The sequence below is a fragment of the Mobula hypostoma genome, chromosome 6 (assembly GCF_963921235.1).
Source record: "Mobula hypostoma chromosome 6, sMobHyp1.1, whole genome shotgun sequence".
In the NCBI taxonomy this organism is placed as follows: Eukaryota; Metazoa; Chordata; class Chondrichthyes; order Myliobatiformes; family Myliobatidae; genus Mobula; species Mobula hypostoma.
The window spans coordinates 192,351,294-192,363,813 of record NC_086102.1 but is presented as its reverse complement, the minus strand read 5'-3'; the positions used below and the strand labels follow the sequence as shown (position 1 = coordinate 192,363,813).

The following is a 12,520-nucleotide window of genomic DNA, read 5'->3' as shown; positions in this document are numbered from 1 at the left end:
AAGCAGCCGCTTTCCCCTGGATTCGGAACGGCATTGCTTTAACATGTTGCATTGAGCAGCCGTTAGCAAGATGAGTTCTACGGTATCGGAAAAGCCTGCAAGAGCTCGTAAGGGTGTTACACTTAGTGTAAAACTAGACATAATTAAGCGTTTTGATCGTGGTGAACGAAGTAAGGACAAAGTGAGTTTGGCTTGTGGACGCTGACGAAGATGATGTTGAAGAGGTTTTGGCATCCCATGACCAAGATCTGATGCAATTGGAAGAGGAAAGGATAACAATCGAAACCGAATGCAGTAGCGAAAGTGAAGCAACTGCGTGAGATTTTCGCTGCAATGATAAAGTACGACTTTAATTTTGAAAGGGTAAGTAGGTTTAGGGGATATTTGCAGGATGGTTTGAGTGCTTGCAAAGAACTGTATGATAGAAAAATGCGCGAGGCTCAGCAGTCAAGCAAGCCTTCCACGTCAGCCACAGCAGACGACGAACCTCAACCTTCGACATCGAGGCAGGCAGTCATAGGAGAAGATGAGCTGCCCCGATCGACGATGAGATGACACCCCAGTGTCCCACCACCCCAACCCCCGGGCCCCGGACAGATACTGTACCGATTTGCGGAGAATGCAGTGGTAGCCGGGAGGCACACAGCACATCTTTAAGAAAAAAGCCGAAATAAACATACTAATTAATTAGGTTCTGCCCGGCACGTAAATTGCCGGCCCAGATCAGAGGCGATGCAATTGGCACTGATCTGGGCCGACATTTATGTGCCGGGCAGCACCTAATTAATTAGTATGTTTATTTCGGCGTTTTTCTTAAAGATGTGTTGTGTGCCTCCCGGCTACCGCTAGTTCTTCACGGCAATGTATCGGGTCGGCGGCCCAGAGGGTGGAGGCTACTGCACTACCCCAACCTGCGACGACTCAGTCTAACACAACATCATCAGTGTGCTCGGCACTGTCTTCCCAATTCCGGTAAGTGATACTGCACAGACATTATTTCTACTTTATATAGGCTGTGTATTTTTACACGTTATTTGGTAGATTTGGCAGCTTCATAGTTTAAAGGTTACTGGAGAGCGCATTTATGCCAACAGCACTTGCGTGAGATTTTCGCTATGGAGATCTGTGCAGGCAATCATTGTAGAGAAGTATTTCTACTTTATATAGGCTGTGTACTTATCATATCATTCCTGCTTTTACTATATGTTACTGTTATTTTAGGTTTTGTGTGTTATTTGGCAAGATTTGGTAGGTTATTTTTGGGTCTGCGAACGCTCACAAAATTTTTCCATATAAATAAATGGTAATTGCTTCTTCGCTTTACGACATTCTGGCTTACGAACCGTTTCATAGGAACGCTCTACTTTCGGATGGCAGGGGAAACCTGTATTCACCAATGAGAGGGAACTTGATGACGGTGAGGAAAATATGAGTGAGGTTGATGTTCTGGAGCATGTTGATATTAAGGGAGAGGAGGAGTTGGAGTTGTTAAAATACATTAGGACGGTTCAGTCCCCGGGGCCTGACGGAATATTCCCCAAGCTGCTCCACGAGGCAAGGGAAGAGATTGCTGAGTCTCTGGCTAGGATTCTTTATGACCTCATTGTCCACGGGAATGGTAGCCGAGGATTGGAGGGAGGCGAATGTTGTCCCCTTGTTCAGAAAAGGTAGTATGGATAGTCCGGGTAATTATAGACCAGTCAGCCTTATGTCTGTGGTGGGAAAGCTGTTGGAAAAGATTCTTAGAGATAGGATCTCTGGGCATTTAGAGAATCATGGTCTGATCAGGGACAGTCAGCAAGGCTTTGTGAAGGGCAGATCGTGTCTAACAAGCCTAGAGTTCTTTCAGGAGGTGACCAGGCAGATAGATGAGGGTAGTGCAGTGGATGTGATCTATATGGATTTTAGTAAGGCATTTGACAAGGTTCCACATGGTAGGCTTATTCAGAAAGTCAGAATGCATAGGATTCAGGGAAGTTTGGCCAGGCGGATTTAGAATTGGCTTGCCTGCAGAAGGCAGAGGGTCGTGGTGGAGGGAGTACATTCCGATTGAAGGGTTGTGACTGGTGGTGTCCCACAAGGATCTGTTCTGGGTCCTCTACTTTTCGTAATTTTTATTAACGACCTGGATGTGGGGGTAGAATGGTGAGTTGGCAAGTTTGCAGACAACACAAAGGTTGGCGGTGTTGTAGATAGAGGATTGTCGAAAATGGCAGAGACATTGATAGGTTGCAGAAGTGGGCTGAGAAGTGGCAGACGGAGTTCAACCTGGAGACGTGTGAGGTGGTATACTTTGGAAGGACAAACTCCAAGGCAGAGTACAAAGTAAATGGCAGGATACTTGGTAGTGTGCAGGAGCAGAGGGATCTAGGGGTACATGTCCACAGATCCCTGAAAGTTGCCTCACAGGTAGATAGGGTAGTTAAGAAAACTTATGGGGTGTTAGCTTTCATAAGCCGAGGGATAGAGTTTAAGAGTCGCGATGTAATGATGCAGCTCTATAAAACTCTGGTTAGGCCACACTTGGAGTACTGTGTCCAGTTCTGGTCGCCTCACTGTAGGAAGGATGTGGAAACATTGGAAAGGGTACAGAGGAGATTTACCAGGATGCTGCCTGGTTTAGAAAGTATGCATTATGATCAGAGATTAAGGGAGCTAGGGCTTTGCTCTTTGGAGAGAAGGAGGATGAGAGGAAACATGATAGAGGTGTACAAGATAATAAGAGGAATAGATAGAGTGGATAACCAGCGCCTCTTCCCCAGGGCACCACTGCTCAATACAAGAGGACGTGGCTTTAAGGTAAGGGGTGGGAAGTTCAAGGGGGATATTAGAGGAAGGTTTTTTACTCAGATAGTGGTTGGTGCGTGGAATGCACTGCCTGAGTCAGTGGTGGAGGCAGATACACTAGTGAAGTTTAAGAGACTACTAGACAGGTATATGGAGGAATTTAACGTGGGGGGTTATATGGGAGGCAGGGTGGGTTTGAGCGTCGGCACCAAGGGCCTGTACTATGCTGTACTATTAAAAAGTGCAGGCAATACACGGTCCCGGAAATGAGGTGTGGGAGTGCGGGCAATACAGGGACACGGGCGAACGCTCCTACCTCTCCCATTCCGAAGCCGTCGTAAAGTCCGTGATTTCAAACACATCTGACTCCGGCTGTCAGCATTAACGAAATAAAAGTAAAGAGGCGTGAACGAACATAAACGCTCTGTAATTCGTAAATTTCAATGATAAATTGTATTTAAACAGAAAACAAATTAATCCTTACGTCGCTGTCCGCCGCCATTTTGGAGCCTCTCTGTTTGTTTCCGGTGGATTGTGGGTAGCGGACCACCTCCTCCTGTTAGCGTAACCAGGAGAGGGAGCGTCATCACGTTCCCCTCCCCGGGACAGAGCAAGCCTCATCACGTTCCCCCCCCCCGCCCCCCCGCCCGGGACAGAGATAGCGTCATCACGTTCCAACCTCCCCCGGACAGAGAGAGAGTCAACACGTACCGCTGGCCCCCCCCCGGGGACAGAGACAATACATCCTTCCCCCTCACCCAGACGGAGACAACCTTACGCCCGCCCGGACGGAGAGACAACCTCCCTCACTACCCTTAACAGAGTGGAGAGACAGACTGTAAAGCTCCCAGACGCAGACAGGGGGGCAACACATCCCACGCAGAGACCACAGCCCTCCCCAGACCAGCAGACGGCAGAGCAATGTCCCGGACAGACAGACAACACATCCGCAAACCTCCGATCACCATGACAGAGTATAACTCTCATCACCATCACTGACTGAGGGACACACAACATCCCGTCACCGGGACAGAGAAAACAAAAAAGAGGAAAAAATAATTGATAAATAAATAAATAACGGACAAGCAACACACATCAAAGTAGCTGGTGAACACAGCAGATCAGGCAGCATCTCTAGGAAGAGGTACAGTCGACGTTTCAGGCCGAGACCCTTCGTCAGGACTAACTGAAGGAAGAGCTAGTAAGAGATTTGACAGTGGGAGGGGGAGATCCGAAATCAAGTCTGTGCAATCAAGATTTGAATAGATCAGCAGTAAGCCATTAATTGGACAATCAAGATTTGAATAGCTCAGACTCAGCAGAAAGCAGCTGATTGGGCAATCGAGGTCAGGTGACCAAACATTTTGAAAAGCTCAAACAGATAATTCGGGATAGCTCAAGCGAAGCGGCCAGTGCGTGAGTGGGCCAGTGAAGGAGTGGAGCTTTGAGGCTTTGACGAGAAGAGGCGGAGGACAAGCTAGCTTGCAGTTAGTTTTTACAATGTGTCCTGAGACAGTGATGTGCCTTACATGTGAGATGTGGCAGTCTTGGGGGAACACCCCTCTCCCGCAGAGTCACATCTGCCTGAAGTGCATACGGCTGGGTGATCTGGAAGACCGTGTAAGGAATCTGGAGCAGCAGCTGGATGACCTTTGACTCATAAGGGAGAATGAGGCAGTCACAGATGAGAGCTACAGGGAGGTAGTCACACCTAGGCTGTCGGAAGCAGGTCGTTGGGTAACAGTCAGAGTGGGGAAAGCAAAGGTGAGCAGACAGGTAGTGCAGAGCATCCCTGTAGCCATTCCCCTGAATAATAAGTTTACCATCCTGGATACTGTTGGCGAGGATGACCGACCAGGTGTGAGCCACGGTGGCAGGGCCTCCGGCACTGAGTCTGACCCTGTGGTGTAGAAGGGTGGGATGGAGAAGAGGAGAGCTGTCGTCATTGGAGACTCTATAGTCAGGGGAGCAGACAGGAGATTTTGTGGACGTGAGAAGGACACCCACATGGTTTGTTGCCTCCCGGGTGCCAGGGTCCGGGATGTCTCTGACCAGGTGCACGACATCCTGGTACGAGAGGGAAAGCAACCAGAAGTCATGATACATGTTGGGACCAACGACATAGGCAGGAAGAGGGATGAGGTCCTGAAGTGTGAGTTTCGGGAATTAGGCAGAAGGCTGAAGAACAGGACCTCAAGGGTGACGTTCTCAGGATTGCTGCCAGTGCTACGTAACAGAGATGGTAAGAATTGGAGGCGATGGCAGTTGAATGCGTGGCTGAAGAGTTGGTGCAGGGAGCAGGGTTTTAGATTTTTAGATCATTGGGATCTCTTCTGGGGAAGATGGGACCTGTACAGATTGGATGGGTTGCACCTGAACTCGAGGGGGAGCAATATCCTTGCAGGTAGGTTTGCTAGCATGGTTCGGGAGGGTTTAAACTAATTTGCAAGGGGGATGGGACCCAGAGCGATAGAGCAGTGAAAGAAGTGCATGGAGTAAAGCCGGATCTAACACACAGAGGCTTTGAGGAAAGAGAAGCAGAATAAACGGTGTAAAGACAGTAAGGCAGAAGGGCTGAAGTGTGTGTACCTCAATGCAAGAAGCATCAGGAACAAAGGTGATGAACTGAGAGTTTGGATACATACATGGAATTATGCTGTAGTGGCCATTACAGAGACTTGGCTGGAACCAGGGCAGGAATGGATTCTCAATATTCCTGGATTTCAGTGCTTTAAAAGGGATAGAGAGGGGGGGAAAAGGGGAGGAGGGGTGGCATTACTGGTCAAGGATACTATTACAGCTACAGAAAGGGTGGGTAATGTAGCAGGAGCCTCTTTACAGTCAATATGGGTGGAAGTCAGGAACAGGAAGGGATCAGTTACTCTATTGGGGGTATTCTATAGGCCCCCTGGTAGCAGCAGAGATACAGAGGAGCAGATTGGGAGGCAGATTTTGGAAAGGTGCAAAATTAACAGGGTTGTTATCATGGGTGACTTTAACTTCCCTAATATTGATTGGAACCTGATTAGTTCCAAGGGTTTAGATGGGGCAGAATTTGTTAAGTGTGTCCAGGATGTATTCCTGTCACAGTATGTGGACAGGCCGACCAGGGGAAATGCCATACTAGATCTAGTACTAGGCAATGAACCGGGTCAGGTCACAGATCTCTCAGTGGGTGAGCATCTGGGGGACAGTGACCACCGCTCCTTGGCCTTTAGCATTACCATGGAAAAGGATAGGATCAAAGAGGACAGGAAAATTTTTAATTGGGGAAAGGCAAATTATGAGGCTATAAGGCTAGAACTTGCGGGTGTGAATTGGGATGAAGAATTGGGGGTGTGAATTGAGATAGTCAGGAGGAAGAAGGCAGCATACATGAGGTTTAGGAAGCAAGGATCAGATGGGTCTATTGAGGAATATAGGGAAGCAAGAAAGGAGCTTAAGAAGGGGCTGAGAAGAGCAAGAAGGGGGGCATGAGAAGGCCTTGGCGAGTAGGGTAAAGGAAAACCCCAAGGCATTCTTCAATTATGCGAAGAACGAAAGGATGACAGGAGTGAAGGTAGGACCGATTAGAGATAAAGGTGGGAAGATGTGCCTGTAGGCTGTGGAAGTGAGTGAGGTCCTCAATGAATACTTCTCTTCGGTATTCACAAGTGAGAGGGTACTTGATGATGGTGAGGACAATATGAGTGAGGTTGATGTTCTGGAGCATGCTGATATTAAGGGAGAGGAGATGTTGGAGTTGTTAAAATACATTAGGACGGATAAGTCCCCGGGGCCTGACGGAATATTCCCCAGGCTGCTCCACGAGGCGAGAGAAGAGATTGCTGAGCCTCTGGCTAGGATCTTTATGTCCTCGATGTCCACGGGAATGGTACCGGAGGATCGGAGGGAGGCGAATGTTGTCCCCTTGTTCAAAAAAGTTAGTAGGGATAGTCCGGGTAATTATAGACCAGTGAGCCTTACGTCTGTGGTGGGAAAGCTGTTGGAAAAGATTCTTAGAGATAGGATCTATAGGCATTTAGAGAATCATGGTCTGATCAGGGACAGTCAGCATGGCTTTGTAAAGGGCAGATCGTGTCTAACAAGCCTGATAGAGTTCTTTGAGGAGGTGACCAGGCATATAGATGAGGGTAGTGCAGTGGATGTGATCTATATGGATTTTAGTAAGGCATTTGACAAGGTTCCATATGGTAGGCTTATTCAGAAAGTTAGAAGGCATGGGATCCAGGGAAGTTTGGCCAGGTGGATTCAGAATTGGCTTGCCTGCAGAAGGCAGAGGGTGGTGGTGGAGGGAGTACGTTCAGATCGGAGGATTGTGACTAGTGGTGTCCCACAAGGATCTGTTCTGGGACCTCTACTTTTTGTGATTTTTATTAACAACCTGGATGTGGGGGTAGAAGGGTGGGTTGGCAAGTTTGCAGATGACACAAAGGTTGGTGGTGTTGTAAATAGTGTAGAGGATTGTCAAAGATTGCAGAGAGACATTGATAGGATGCAGAAGTGGGCTGAGAAGTGGCAGATGGAGTTCAACCCGGAGAACTGTGAGGTGGTACACTTTGGAAGGACAAACTCCAAGGCAGAGTACAAAATAAATGGCAGGATACTTGGTAGTGTGGAGGAGCAGAGGGATCTTGGGGTACATGTCCACAGATCCCTCAAAGTTGCCTCACAGGTGGATAGGGTAGTTAAGAAAGCTTATGGGATGTTAGCTTTCATAAGTCGAGGGATAGAGTTTAAGAGTCGCGATGTAATGATGCAGCTCTATAAAACTCTGGTTAGGCCACACTTGGAGTATTGTGTTCAATTCTGGTCACCTCACTACAGGAAGGATGTGGAAGCATTGGAAAGGGTACAGAGGAGATTTACCAGGATGCTGCCTGGTTTAGAAAGTGTGCATTATGATCAGAGATTAAGGGAGCTAGGGCTTTACTCTTTGGAGAGAAGGAGGATGAGAGGAGACATGATAGAGGTGTACAAGATAATAAGAGGAATAGAGTGGATAGCCAGTGCCTCTTCCCCAGGGCACCACTGCTCAATACAAGAGGATGTGGCTTTAAGGTAAGGGGTGGAAAGTTCAAGGGGGATATTAGAGGAAGGGTTTTTACTCAGAGAGTGGTTGGTGCGTGGAATGCACTGCCTGAGTCAGTGGTGGAGGCAGATACACTAGTGAAGTTTAAGAGACTACTAGACAGGTATATGGAGGAATCTAAGGTGAGGGCTTATATGGGAGGCAGGGTTTGAGGGTCGGCACAACATTGTGGGCCGAAGGGCCTGTACTGTGCTCTACTATTCTATGTTCTATGATAGGAGAAGACAGGAGGGGGAGGGATGGAGCCAAGAGCTGGACAGGTGATTGGCAAAAGGGATATGAGAGGATCATGGGACAGGAGGCCGAGGGAGAACAAAAAGGGGATCGGGGGAACCCAGAGGATGGGCAAGGGGTATAGTGAGAGGGATAGAGGGAGAAAAAGGAGTGTTGTGTATATAAATAAATCACAGATGGGGTACAGTTCTAGTCTCACTCAAACTCAATGGGAAAAAGCCTGATTGTATTTACCCTTTCTATTCCCCCGTTACACTTCATGTGTAAATGCTACATTTTGTTATTTATCTCATGTTACCATTGTAAAGCTCCCCACAAAATAACGTAAACTGTTAGGAATTTTGTCCTGTCGCTCTGTAAAAGCTCTTCTTTGGTTTCAGTGAGATCAGAAGTTGCTACTGGCAACCAGACTGTAAGTGTAAACTCTAAACCAGCAAGTAGATTACCAAGTCCTCGGGAGGCAGGCGTGTAGCTCGCCTTCTGGATGTAGAAAGAGTCCAGCAGATAACTTTACATTTATCAGTCATTCCGAAGCCACAAGCTTGATCTCTGTAAATTCCAGGAGCCATGCTGGTGATCAAAATGTGGTTTCCTTGGTTTCCATTTTGGTTTTGACGTAATAGCATTGACAAAGGTAAGTTCACACTGGCACACACTGGGCATCATTGACTAATTTATAATAATAAACAGTCATGGTTATATAGTTATAATACACACAAAACGCTGGAGGATCTCAGCAGACCAGGCAGCATCTATGGAAAAGAGTAAACAGTTGATGTTTCAGGCCGAGACCCTTCACCAGGCCAAAATTTCAACTGTTTACTTGTTTGTATATGCTGCCTGACCTGTTGAGTTCCTCCAGCGTTTTGTGTGCATCACTTTGATTTCCAGCATCAGCAGATTTTCTCTTGTTTATGGTTATTTTATTCATGTGTATTCCAGCTTGAGACACTTCAATTGAAATCTTACCATTTTGGGGAAAAGCTAAAAATCTTGGTTTAATAATTTACTATTTATCCAGTAGTATAACAAATTTTTCAGCAGCAGGCAAACTGTACTTGTAATACTGAGAAGAAATACTTCCAGAATATATTCATTTATGCTATTTGATTTGGTGCATATTACTATGTTTTAAAGTAGAATGCATGGAATTTATGGGAAATAGGAATTTTAGATTAATCCTCAGGCTGTGGAATAACTGGAGTTCAGCATGTATTGCCCCTCTCTAATTATCTGGGGAGGGGGGCAGCTTATTAATTTGGACAGCTGCAGCTTCTAACAATCCACATTAAGGAGTTGGAACCGGATGAACCGGTTCATTTGGGAGGCTGGAGGGGTGATAGATGGGACGTACAGAGAGGTAGTTACACTCAAGGTGCAGGACATGGGGAAATGGGTGACAGGAAAGGGAAACAAGTTAAGGAGCCAGTCCAGAGTACCCCTGTGGCCAGCCCCCTCGACAACAGGTATATCACTTAGGATATTGTCAAGGGGGCGGGGGTGACCGAGCAGTGTCAGACTGAGGCTGCCTCTGTGCCTCATAATGGAATTGATGGCTTTGTGGCAAAGTTTGTGGGTGAGACAAAGATAGGTGGAGGACTAGGTAGTGCTGAGGAAGCCAAGCGATTGCAACAGGAATTAGAGAAGTTGGAAGACCGGGCAAAAAAAGTGGCAGATGGAATACAGTGTTGGGAAATGTATGATAGTGCATTTTGGTAAAAGGAACAATAGTGCAGACTATTATCTAAATGGGGAGAAGGTTCAAACATCAGAGGTGCAAAGGGACTTACGAGTCCTCATGCAAGACTCCCAGAAGGTTAATTTACAAGTTGAGTCTGTGGTAAAGAAGGCAAATGTAATGCTGGCATTTATTTTAAAGGAAATAAAATATGAAAGCAAGGAGATAATTCCGAGGGTTTATAAGACACCTGTCAGGTCACACGGAGTATTGTCAACAGTTTTGGGCCCCATACAGTATCTCAGAAAGAATATATTGTCATTGGAGAGAGTCCAGAGGAGTTTCCGGGAATGAAGGAGTTAACATACAAGAAGCGTTTGGCAGCTTTGGGCTTGTACTCACTGGAATTCAGAAGAAAGCGGAGGGATCTAATTGAAACGTACTGAATGTTGAAAGGACTAGTTAGGGTGAATATGAAGAGAATGTTTCCTATGGTGGGGTTATCCAGAACTAGAGGACATAGCCTCAAAATTGAGGGGTGACCTTTTAGAACAGAGGAGAGGAGGAGGAATTTTTTTAGCCAGAGAGTGGTGAATCTGTGGAAAGCTCTGCCACAGACTGCAGAGGAGGCCAAGTCCGTGCATATACTGTATTTAAAGCAGAAGTTGATACTTTTTGGATTGGTCAGGGCATCAAAGGATATGGCAAGAAGGCAGGTGGATGGGGTTGAGTGGGATCAGGGATCAGCCATGATGGAATGGCAGAGTAGACTTAGAACATAGAATAGTACAGCACAGTACAGGCCGTTCGGCCCACAATGTTGTGCCGACCCTCAAACCCTGCCTCCCATATTAGCCCCCACCTTAAATTCCTCCATATAACTGTCCAGTAGTCTCTTAAACTTCACTAATGTATCTGCCTCCACCACTGACTCAGGCAGTGCATTCCACGCACCAACCACTCTCTGAGTAAAAAACCTTCCTCTAATATCCCCCTTGAACTTCCCACCCCTTACCTTAAAGCCATGTCCTCTTGCATTGAGCAGTGGTGCCCTGGGGCAGAGGCGCTGGCTATCCATTCATCTTATTATCTTGCAACCTCTATCATGTCTCCTCTCATCCTTCTTCTCTCTAAAGAGTAAAGCCATAGCTCCCTTAATCTCTGATCATAATGCATACTCTCTAAACCAGGCAGCATCCTGGTAAATCTCCTCTGTACCCTTTCCAATGCTTCCACATCCTTCCTATAGTGAGGTGACCAGAACTGGACACAGTACTCCAAGTGTGGCCTAACCAGAGTTTTATAGAGCTGCATCATTACATCGTGACTCTTAAACTCTATCCCTCGACTTATGAAAGCTAACACCCCATAAGCTTTCTTAACTACCCTATCTACCTGTGAGGCAACTTTCAGTGATCTGTGGACATGTACCCCAGTTCCCTCTGCTCCTGCACACTACCAAGTATCCTGCTATTTACTTTGTACTCTGCCTTGGAGTTTGTCCTTCCAAAGTGTACCACCTCACACTTCTCCGGGTTGAACTCGATCTGCCACTTGTCAGCCCACTTCTGCATCCTATCAATGTCTCTCTGCAATTTTCAACAATCCTCTACACTGTCTACAACGCCACCAACCTTTGTGTCATCTGCAAACTTGCCTACTCACCCTTCTACCCCCACATCCAGGTCGTTAATAAAAATCACAAAAAGTAGAGGTCCTAGAACAGATCCTTGTGGGACACCACTAGTCACAATCCACCAATCTGAATGTACTCCCTCCACCATGACTCTCTGCCTTCTGCAGGCAAGCCAATTCTGAATCCATCTACCCAAACTTCCCTGGATCCCATGCCTTTTGACTTTCTGAATAAACCTACCATGTGGAAACTTGTCAAATGCCTTACTAAAATCCATATAGATCACATCCACTGCACTACCCTCATCTATATGCCTGGTCACCTTCTCAAAGAAGTCTATCAGGCTTGTTAGACACGATTTGCCCTTCACAAAGCCATGCTGACTGTCCCTGATCAGACCATGATTCTCTAAATGCCCATACATCCTATCTCTAAGAATCTTTTCCAACAGCTTTCCCACCACAGACGTCAGGCTCACTGGTCTATAATTACCAGGACTATCCCTACTACCTCTTTTGAACAAGGGGACAACATTCGCCTCCCTCCGATCCTCCGATACCATTCCCGTGGACATCGAGGACATAAAGATCCTAGCCAGAGGCTCAGCAATCTCTTCTCTCGCCTCGTGGAGAAGCCTGGGGAATATTCCGTCAGGCCCCGGGGACTTATTGGTCCTCATGTATTTTAACAACTCCAACACCACCTCTCCCTTAATATCAACATGCTCCAGAACATCAACCTCACTCATATTGTCCTCATCATCATCAAGTTCCCTCTCATTGGTGAATACCGAAGAGAAGTATTCATTGAGGACATCGCTCACTTCCACAGCCTCCAGGCACATCTTCCCACCTTTATCTCTAATCGGTCCTACCTTCACTCCTGTCATCCTTTTTTACTTCACATAATTGAAGAATGTCTTGGAGTTTTCCTTTTTCCTTTGGGCCTTCTCATGCCCCCTTCTTGCTCTTCTCAGCCCCTTCTTAAACTCCTTTCTTGCTTCCCTATATTCCTCAATAGACCCATCTGATCCTTGCTTCCTAAACCTCGTATGCTGCTTTCTTCCACCTGACTAGATTTTCCACCTCACTTG

At 46.7% G+C, this 12,520-nt stretch overlaps 1 protein-coding gene across 3 annotated transcripts in view; it reads right to left on the bottom strand.

Moving 5' to 3' along the window:
• The window catches only part of rab3gap1 (RAB3 GTPase activating protein subunit 1), a 135,029-nt gene extending 131,658 nt beyond the window's left edge, over positions 1 to 3,371 (bottom strand). For 2 of the 3 annotated variants that reach the window (XM_063052500.1, XM_063052501.1), the window contains exons 1-2: positions 3,272 to 3,371; positions 3,104 to 3,159 (exon numbers count right to left, since the gene is read on the bottom strand). In XM_063052500.1, the coding sequence (XP_062908570.1) occupies positions 3,104 to 3,159; positions 3,272 to 3,289 (74 nt within the window). In that variant the 5' untranslated portion in view covers positions 3,290 to 3,371. The remainder of the gene's footprint in view (positions 1 to 3,103; positions 3,160 to 3,271) is intronic. The other variant, XM_063052503.1, reaches the window with a different exon arrangement.
• Positions 3,372 to 12,520: the final 9,149 nt, after the last annotated feature.